The 10807-nt window shown below is 35.0% G+C and overlaps 1 protein-coding gene across 1 annotated transcript; it reads left to right on the top strand.

The window, feature by feature from the left end:
• Positions 1 to 7171: 7171 nt before the first annotated feature.
• LOC107433545 (uncharacterized mitochondrial protein AtMg00810-like) lies at positions 7172 to 7846 on the top strand. Its single transcript, XM_060817934.1, has 2 exons — positions 7172 to 7411; positions 7631 to 7846. The coding sequence occupies exons 1-2, from the start codon at positions 7172 to 7174 to the stop codon at positions 7844 to 7846; spliced, it is 456 nt and encodes a 151-aa protein (XP_060673917.1).
• Positions 7847 to 10807: the final 2961 nt, after the last annotated feature.

The following is a 10807-nucleotide window of genomic DNA, read 5'->3' as shown; positions in this document are numbered from 1 at the left end:
TGACAATTTGAAAACAAAGAGCACCATGATGGCGAAGCTAACACTTATTTTTTTAAGTGGAACGACAAAAATATTATTCTCTTACCTAGTAAAACAAGACCCCAGCTTAAACCACCTTAAACACTACCCCATCTAACCGAGAAACCCATAACAAAACAATTTCCACTCCTAAAACCACTCAACTCAACATTTTTGGCAACAAAATTAATTTTGTGCAAAAAATATCAACCAAACATCTTTGCCATTCTTGCCATAACTCAAGTAACTCAACATTCAGATTAAAAAACTCAAAACCAATAGGAAATACGTGCTCAAGTTTAACATTATTGCTTAACAATTTCCATTCTATAGAACCAAAAAATTCACTACCACTTGTAAAGGAAATTCAGCTTAAATTGACCTTATCCCCAATGCATCACTACCAAATTTACCACAATATCAAATGAACAAAAAAAATGAGATTTTGCAAGGAATTGTGGATGACCCATTATAGTTTCTTAAAGAATGTGTGTTGATAATAGAGCTATCAACAAAATCACAGTGAAATACAAGTTTTATGTACCAAGATTTGAAGCCATGTTGGTCAAACTTAGGATGCAAGACTAGTTTCTAAATTTGACTTGAGAAGTGGCTACCATCATATTAGGATTCGACCAAGAGATGAATGGAAAAATAGCATTCAAGAATCAATTAGGGCTATATGAATGGTAGGAGATGCCATTTGGTCTTAGCAATACATTTAGTACTTGTATGAGGTTTGTGAACCATTTTCTTAAACATGTTATTGGAAAACGCATGGTAATTACATACTTTGATGACATGCTCACCTTCAGAATTGGAACACTTGGAGCATTTATAACAAGTTTTTCAAAATTTTCAAGAAAACAAGCTCTACTTTGACCTAAAAAATGAGACTTTATAAGTCTAAAGTTAAGCTTTCTAAGGTTTGTAATTAACCAACATTGAATCAAAATAAATCCAATGAAAGTCCAAGTTATTAAGGATTGGAAATCCTCAACTACCATTATTAAGGTCAAAAGTTTCCATGGTTTGGCCACATTCTATAAAAGGTTTATTAAAGGGTTCAACACTACTGATGATCCAATTACAAACTGTTTAACGAAAAGTAACTTTCACTAGGAGAAGGACTTCCAATTGTTGAAACAAAAATTAAGTGAGGCTATTGAGTTCTGCTTGATTTTGACAAGGTATTTGAATTAGACACTAATGCATCTAAAATTGGAGTTAAACTTGTTCTCATTAAAAAAGGTAGAATAAAAAATTACTTTAGTGAAAATTAAGTGCAGCAAGGCAAAAAAAGATATCCTATGTACAAGAGCTATATGCATTGGTGAAAGCATTCAAGCACTGGGAACGTTATGTAGTTGCTAAGAAGTTTATTATTCATAGTGATCATAAAGATCTACAACATATCCAATCTTAGAAGAAAATTGATCTTCTTCATGCTTGATGGATTAAATTTATCCAAAACTTCCATTATGTATTCAAGCATAAATCTACAACCATGAATAATGTAGTAGATGCACTAGGTAGAAAAATGACTTTATTAACCACTATGCGGGCTGCAATCATTAGCTTTGATTCAATGAAGAACCTTTGTGTTGAATATACAAATTTTTTAGAAATTTAGTACAAACTTGGCATCCATGAACTAGTTGGTGACTTCCACATTTACCATGGCAATTCATTTAAATGGCTTCAACTTTGTATTCCTTAAGGTTCATTATGATAAAAACTTACACAAAAGCTACATTCAAGAGGCCTAGGAGCTCATTCAAGAAGGGACAAGACTATTTGACTATTAGAGGTCTGATTCTATTGGCTTCATCTTAAGAGAGATGTTGCACATCACGTCTAGAGATGTCAGATATAGTAACAGCTAAATGATGTTCTCAAAACACTAGATTGTACACTCATTTGCCAATTCCTAACATCATTTGGGAATACCTATAAATGTCCTTTGGTCTTAGTTTACCAATGATTAAAGGAGGTTTGATTCCATCCTAGTAGTTGTTAACAAATTTTTTAAAATGGCACATTCTCCACCTTGAAAAAGATCATTGATGCATCATATGTTTTATACTGATTCTTTCAAGAATTTGTTGGGCTACATGGCATGCCTGAGTCTATAACCAATGACATGGATGTGACATTTTTAAGCCACTTTTGGAGAATCCTATGGAAGTGATTTAATACTATTTTGAACTTTAGCAGTGCTTACCATCCTCAAACTGATAATCAAACTATACTTGTCAATAGCACTTGGGTAAAATGCTTAGAAGCTTGGCTAGTGACAAACCAAAATAATACGATTTAGCTTTAGCATAAGTTAAGTTTGCAAACAACTTAATGACCAATTGTTTCATTGGCTTCTATCCCTTTTTTTACTGCTTACACTAAAGCTCTTGACCAAATTCCAGACATAGCAACTAATCTTAAAAGGGCTGACAAGCTAGTAATTGATTTGACTAACAATGTCAGTTCCTTTCACAACCAAGTCAATTAAGCTCTACAATCCTCGAAACAGAAGTACAAGGCTAAAGCAAATGCATATCAAAAGTTTAAGTCTTTCTATAAAACCTATGAGTTTTGAAGGATGCGAGACAATAACAATGAAAAATACACTGAGGTGGATTGTGATGACTAATGGCAGTTCAATGTGAGGTAAGAGTGGGTCAGTGAGGGGCACTGACAGGCCACCTTACTGGTAAGGCTAATTGGTATCCAACCATATCCCTCAGGTATGGAATAATGATATTTCAAATGTAAAGTGGTTACTCTCTTAATAAACGAGGCCTTTTCAAAGCTTTCAAATTTACGGTGTGAAAGAACTCTAAGGTTAAACATGCTCCAGTGGGAGCAATTCTATGATGGGTGGCCTTTTAGTAAGTTGAAAACAAAAAAAACAAACCCATACCATCTGGAATGAAGTGGATAAATTTAGGTCAATATTAGTGGAGTACGAGAGTAGGATGCCAATGCAGGTAAGGCGTTACACTTTAATTGTTGGAAATATGATCATGGTTCATCTTAGAAAAGAAAGATTTCCAATTGGCACTTACAACAAATTAAAGAACATGAAGTCGAGACCCTTTAGGATCATCACATGATGTAAAGATAATGCCTACATTATCAATTTGCCTACGAATTTGCACATTTCCTCTACGTTCAATCTGGCTAATCTCTATGAGTATTATCCACCATATGCTGCTCCAACTTCTTCTGTAGAAAGGATTAGATTCTTATTTAATTAATTAGGAAGATTTACATTATTATTAGGATATTTTCTTATTTAATTAAGAAGATTTACACTACTATTAGGATATTTACTTAGTTTGTTTCCTAATAAATAGGATCAGTCCATTGACTGATTCTTTGGAATTCAATTTCCTTGATTTATAGGAATTACTTTCCTAGTTTTGTGGACTAGAATGCCAGCCACATCTATGTTAAATAGGCCTGTAATTCTTTTTGAAATTAGTATGAGAATTTCTTCCCTTTCATCTCAAAATTCTACATGGTATCAGAGCTAAGTTCGGAACCCTAATTTCTTTGTTGCCAGTTTCTCACTACCATGACTAAATCCGAGCAAATTCCTTCAGCCAACATTCAAGAAATTTAATCTTTTATTATCACAAATCACATACTTAATGGCCATAATTTTCTTCAATGGTCACAATCCATTTTCATGTATGTCTATGGCAAAGGGAAGGATGAATATCTCATAGGCGAGATCTTCATTCCAGAAAAATTAGATCCTAAGTATCGGACCTGGAACACAGAAAACCACATGGTTATGTTGTGGTTAATCAATTTTATGACCACCAAAGTAGGAGAAAATTTTCTACTTTACAAGACAGCCAAAGAGATTTGGGAAGCAGCCCATGAAACCTAATCTAGTTTAGAAAATACTTCAGAGTTGTTTGAAATTGAAACCAAACTCCATGACCTTCGACAATGGGATTTAAATGTCACTCAATATTTTAATATCCTTACACGATACTTGCAGCATCTTGATATGTTTGAGATATATTCCTGGAAATGTCCTGATGACGCTACTTTATATAGGAAAATTGTTGAACAAAAGAGAATGTTTAAGTTTCTTCTTGGTCTCAACAAAGACCTAGACGAGGTAAGGGGGAGAATCATGGGAATTAAACCCCTACCTAAGTTTCAAGAAGCATTTTTAGAAGTTCGATGGGAGGAGAGCTGAAGGAAACTAATGATGATAAGTGATTCCAAAACTGCTCCAATCATGGAAGGCTCAGCCCTCTACACGCATACTTCTTCTCAAGATAACAAATTGAAAAAGGGAAGGCCAGGGTGCAAACATTGCAGAAGACCTGGGCACACTAAGGAAACGTGTTGGAAAATACATGGAAAACCACCAGATTGGAGGCCTAATCATGTACGGAATGATCGTGAGAGCTGCGCTCATGCTACTACAATATCGGATGATACCAAAAATGTCAAAACCAGCCCCTTTACCAAGGAGCAACTTGATGCATTGCAGAAGATATTTGGCCAGATTTCTAATTCTTCTCAATCGACTCCGACAAGTTCACAACAGCATGCTAGTATGTTAGCACAACAAGGTACTCTCTCCTCTACCTTAACTACAAAAGTCACAAAATCAAAGCCTTGGATAGTCGATTCGGGAGCCTCCGATCACATGACAGGTGATGTTAGTATTTTTCAGCACTATAAGCCAACTCATGGTGTTTCTACAGTAAGGATGGCAGATGGTTCACTCTTAAAAGAGTCTGGAACAGGAACAATACAATTGATAGAAGATTTACTTCTCTCTTCTGTTCTTTATGTGCCGAACTTGGAGTGTAATTTGATTTCCATAAGCAAACTTACTCATGATTTAAATTGTGTTACTAAATTCTATCCAAATTTGTGTGAATTTAGGTAGTGGATTCGGGCAAGGTGATTGGCAGTGCTGACTTGTGTGGTGGACTCTATTTGCTCAAAGAAAGTACTTCACTTCATCAAAAAGTTCCTTCTACCAGTTGTGTCTTTCAATCTGTTTTCAATTCTGTGTCAATTTTGGATGAAAATAAAGTTATGTTATGGCATTTTCGCCTCGGTCATCCAAACTTTGTGTATCTTGAAAAGATGTTCCCTCAGTTGTTTCGTAATACAATTTTTATTATTGTGAAATTTGCCAACTTGCTAAGCACACTAGAAATGTCTATCCAACCATCCAACATACACCTTCATATCCATTTTCTATGATCCATAGTGACATTTGGGGACCCTCAAGAGTTAAAAACATAAATGGAACTCGTTGGTTTGTGACTTTCATTGATGACCACACTAGAATCACATGGACTTTTCTCATGAAAGAAAAATCAGAATAGGTGCAATCTTCAGATCTTTCCACTCGATGATTAACACTCAATTCAAAAGCAAAATTCAGATCCTAAAAACTGATAATGCCAGAGAGTACTCCAATTCTATTCTTGGTTCCTATCTCTTGGAACAAGGCATTATACACTTGAACTCATGTATAGATACCCCTCAACAAAATGGAATGGCGGAAAGGAAAAATAGACACCTACTTGAAGTGGCTCAATCAATCATGTTCTCCAACAATGTTCCTTAATATCTTTGGGGAGAAGCTATCTTAATAGCCACCTATCTTATCAACAGAATGCCAAGCCAAGTTCTAAAATTTCAAAATCCTCGTCAGGTTCTTATACAATCCTTTCCTCATTTCAAATCATTCACTTCAGATCTTCCACTTAAAGTCTTTGGGTGTTCAGCTTTTGTCCATATTCATCAGCACAACCGAACCAAACTTGACCCAAAATCACTCAAGTGTATCTTTTTAGGTTACTCATCCCATCAAAAAGGATATAAGTGCTACTCACCTTTGACTAGAAAAATATATATCTCTATGGATGTCACTTTCTTTAAGCACTAGTCTTACTTTTCCAAACCTGAAATTCAGGGGGAGCATTTGAGGGAATATCAGTTTTGGGACATTCTACACGACACTCACTCTCAATTTTCTCACTTTCATCATCCTCAAAAATAACCAATAACCCCATTCTCATCCTCATCAAAACAACTCAAAATTTTCACGAATTTGTCTGAACCTTAAAACACTTAAATAGACATACTAGATCAGCCCAAACCTATTCCACAGCTACCGTAGCCAACAATGAGCAGGAATTTCAAGTCTATGTTAGAAAGAGGATGAAATCTATTGAGCATATGGAGCACACTACACAAATCAGGCAAGATCAAGAACTAGAACCAGTTCCTCTTGCTTTAAAAATTTGAACAGGTATGGATCCATTAAATCATGAGGTCACTGGTCCTATTGTTGATAATTCTGACTTGCCTATTGCTCTAAGGAAATGTGTTCGATCATGCACAAAATACCCCATTGGAAACTAGGTTGCTTATGAGAAGCTACTACCTCCCTATAGTGCATTTGTTTTTGCTCTTGATAATATGCAGGTTCCAAACTCTATTCAAGAAGCTCTAAGAATTCCAGCATGGAAACAAGCAATGGAAGAAGAACTCAGGGCACTAGAAAGCAATGGTACTTGGATACTTTTAGAGCTTCCTCATAGGAAGAAACCAGTGGGATGCAAGTGGATATTCACAGTTAAGTACATGGCAGATGGCAGCATTGAGAGGTACAAAGCCCTTTTGGTAGCAAAGGGCTTCACACAGTCTTATGGTATTGATTATCAAGAGACATTTGCACCTGTTGCCAAGCTTAATATAGTCCAAGTTCTACTCTCCCTTAGAGTGAATCAAGACTGGCCACTACACCAAATTGATGTCAAGAATGCATTCCTAAATGGCAATCTAGAAGAAGAAGTATACATGGAAGTGCCATTGGGATTAGAGAATTCCTTCAATAGTCGAGTGGTATGTAAACTCAAGAAAGCACTTTATGGTTTAAAGCAGTCACCTTGTGCTTAGTTTGATAGATTTGCCAATACAATAGTCTCACAAGGATGTAAACAGTGTCAAACTGATCATACATTGTTTGTGAAATTCTCATCTAAAAAGAAGATTGCTATCCTAACTAGAGACTATGAAAAGGAGATTATCAAGTTGAAGAAGCTGCTGGCTGTTGAGTTTGAAATTAAGGATCTTGGCCCCCCTTAGATACTTCTTAGGGATGGAGATTGCTCCATCTAAAGAAGGGATTCTTGTCTCTCAAAGGAAGTACATTCTAGATTTACTCAATGAAACGGGCATGCTTGGATGTAGACCAATTGATACCCCTATGGATCCCAATAAGAAGATGAAGACAAGTGAAGAGAGTGCTCCAGTGGACAAAGGGAGATATCAAAGACTAGTGGAAAAATTGATATACCTCTCACATACTAGACCAAAAATTGCATTCTCAATTAGTGTGGTAAGTCAACACATGAACAATTCAACAGAAGATCATCTACAAGCTGTGTATCGGATTTTGAGGTACTTGAAGATGACACCAGGGCATGGATTGTTATTCAAAAAATGTGAAAACCGAGAAATAGAGATCTACACAGATGCAAGCTGGACTGGAGAATTAATTGATAAAAAATCTACCACTGGCTACTATTCATATGTGTGGAGAAATCTAGTGACATAGAGAAGCAAGAAACAATCAGTGGTTTCTAGAAGCAGTGCCAAGTCAGAATATCGTGCACTTGCTCTAAGTATATGTGAGGGAATGTGGCTTCAGAGACTACTTAGGGAACTTGGAGCCATCACAGAAAACACCACAAGAATGCCTTCAGACAGCCAAGCTGTTATCAGTATTGCTAAAAATCCAGTCATCACGACAGGACAAAACACATTGAGATAGATAGAGATTTTATCTCCAAGAAGGTCAACAAAGGGATAGTTCAATTGACCTACATTCCTACAAGACTGCAGACAGTTGATATCCTCACCAAAGCACTTTCAAGGGCCAATTTCAAAGAATTCAAATCCAAGCTGGGATTGTATAACATATACAATCCAGCTTGAGGGGGAGTGTAGAAAGGAGCAGATTCTTATTTAATTAATTAGGAAGATTGACATTATTATTAGGATATTTTCTTATTTAATTAATTAGGAAGATTTACATATTATTAGGTTATTTACTTACTTAGTTTGTTTCCTAATAAATAGGATCAGTCCATTGACTAATTCTTTGGAAATCAATTTCCCTGATTTACAAGGATTACTTTCCTAGTTTTGTGGACTAGAATGCCAGCCACATCTATGTTAAATAGGCATGTAATTCATTTTCAGATTAGAATGAGAATTCTTCCCTTTCATCTCAAAATTCTATACCTTCCTCTTCACCCATGGTCGAGCTCTCTCATGCAGTGCCATTGATAACCAAAAGCTTGAATTCATTACTTCTGCCAATTGAGCTCTAGTTGAGCTTCTCTTTCAAAATTTGGGCTTATGAATTTTAGTTATTGTTGGCTTATTTGAAATCTGTTAATCCACATAATTTCATTTTATTTCTTATTTATATTTTTATTTTAATAAAATGGTGCATTTAGCTTTACTTGGTTATCAAGTAGAGCTTAGCATGAGTCCATCATAGTTATGGTGCTATTACATCACGTATCAGCTGAGTCATTTAAAAGTCTTTCATTGGTCGTGCTATGCCACTCCAGCTTATGGGTCAGTGACCATTGATTGGAACAATATGTGTTGTTTTTTTGGTTTTCATAAATGGCTCATCATCCTCAAACTCGAGCAAATAGAATTTTCAGCCATTGTTAAGTTTTGTAAGCTTTATGAGCTTGAGATTTTTATGGAATTGGACTAATTAATTAAGCCTTAGTTTCTTGCTTTTGCATAATTTTAGTCATTCCATTCTTGTTTGTTCAAAGACTTCCTCTATCAATAACAATAGTAGCAGACTTTATGGGGGTACTATGGTGTCTTCTATACGTAGGAAAGAACACATCTCCCTTTTTTTGGAAAATATTACACATGTCCTTTTGATAACAATATGATATGAACCTAGGTCAACTCACGCCTAAACCCATATAACCTCAACCCTAATCAACCTGTGACTAGAAATCTTGGTATATTAAAGACACCACAACAGGTGATGGAAATCCTATCGATAAGTCAAACTAAAATACTCACTCTGTAATGGTGTTTTAGGTGTTCAAAGAGAATAAAGAGAATTTTTTTCTCACAAATAATTTTCTGAATAATATTAAAGGTGCATTCCCCTTGAAAAATAACCTTTAAATAGGTTAAAGTGACAAAACAATAAACCCTAACTTAGCTAGGTAAAATCGGCCATGAGATAAGAAAACAATGGGTAGGCCGAAATTCATCTACTTTCCAAAACTAATCTGGATTAATTAATTCTTTTATTTTGAATTAGGAATTAATTAATTCACAATGGCAATAATAAAATAATAACTTTCCTAAGTTGTTTTGTCCAGCAAATAAGTAAATAAAAAACCAAATAAAAGATTAATTTCCTAAACCAAAAAGTCAAACTCAAATTAGGAAACTAGTTGACCAATTTTACTCCTAAGCTAACTTTGACCAATTTATAGCTTGTAAGGACTCCAAATCAGATCCAATGTGCCAAGTCGGATGCCAAATAGGATTATTTATAATGCCCATACGTTTCCCTTGATTGGAACAAAGAGAAAATGCTTAATCAGCAAAATATAGTAAAGCCAGCAACAAAAATAGCAATTTCAGCCAAAAACTCCTTCTATGCGCAAATGCCTTCTTTGATTGCTCTTGCTTCTGCCTTCACTTGTTTCCATGACCTCTTAATGGTATAAATTGAATTCAATAAGTGTTAAACCCATTCCATGCTGCCCAGAGTCCATATTTGCACCAAAACAGCTACCCGGGTCCACATCGGCCTTTACCATCTGGATGCATAAAACGAGTCTTGTATCTTCGGATACGGATAAATCCTTTTGAGAATTGATAACTACCTGTATAAATCCAGCAAGATTGTCTTTAAATCTCTTGGCTTGTGCTCTAGTGAGTGGTCCAGTCTTCATCTGTATTGGATCAGCACCCAGCGGATAGTTGGTTGTATGGGTTCGAGCGGATTCTCATCACAATATTGGTAGACTTTTTGGGACACCCTATACTTTCCAAGGTGGTGTTTTAGAGTAACTTTAAAAAGCATCAAATTTCTACTAAAGATGATAAAAATATATATATATATAGAGTTTGGCCCCAAAAAGAAAAAAAACAAAGAAAAAACTAAAAAGTGATTTTTAGTAGTTTAGTTTTAGAAAATACATACTTTTGTGATTTTAAAAGAAGCATCGATGAGATGATTATTTTGGAATTACTCCCTAGGGGATTTTAAAGGACACATCATTGAGATGATTCTTCCAAACTTACTTCCTAGGGAATAAGCATTCATACAAATTAGTATAAAATGGAATATTTTTTTTTTTAATATATAACCAGTATATGGATATTATAGTGTCACAAGTTACTTATTACCAAATATGTACAATATTTATGGAAGACCTACATTTTTTATTCTATTATTGTGTGACATTGTACATGATTAATTATATGTGAATGAGTTACATTGCACATGATGATTGGGTTTAAGGTTATGATGTAACATAGCATATACTTGTTAGAGCATCTCCAAATGACTCTTTTTTTGTCTCATATTATTTATTCTAAATAGTCAAAAAATGCCTCTAACCCACTTTTTATTTTGAGTCTTAAGTACAAAAAATTGGTTTGACTTTCAAAATGTAGAAAGCTAAACCACTTTATATTTGTATTTTATATATTGTAACATCTTCCTTCATTG

The sequence above is a fragment of the Ziziphus jujuba genome, chromosome 6, assembly GCF_031755915.1.
Source record: "Ziziphus jujuba cultivar Dongzao chromosome 6, ASM3175591v1".
Classification (NCBI taxonomy): domain Eukaryota; kingdom Viridiplantae; phylum Streptophyta; class Magnoliopsida; order Rosales; family Rhamnaceae; genus Ziziphus; species Ziziphus jujuba.
The sequence above is the reverse complement of the archived record's forward strand: the minus strand, read 5'-3'. Positions and strand labels throughout refer to the sequence as shown.

Excerpts from the sequence above, each read along its gene's own strand:
- LOC107433545 (XM_060817934.1), top strand. The coding sequence starts at position 7,172 with ATGGAGATTGCTCCATCTAAAGAAGGGATTCTTGTCTCTCAAAGGAAG. Across the intron at positions 7,412-7,630 it reads TTGCATTCTCAATTAGTGTG|AGAAGCAAGAAACAATCAGT; the intron begins GTAAGTCAACAC and ends CTAGTGACATAG.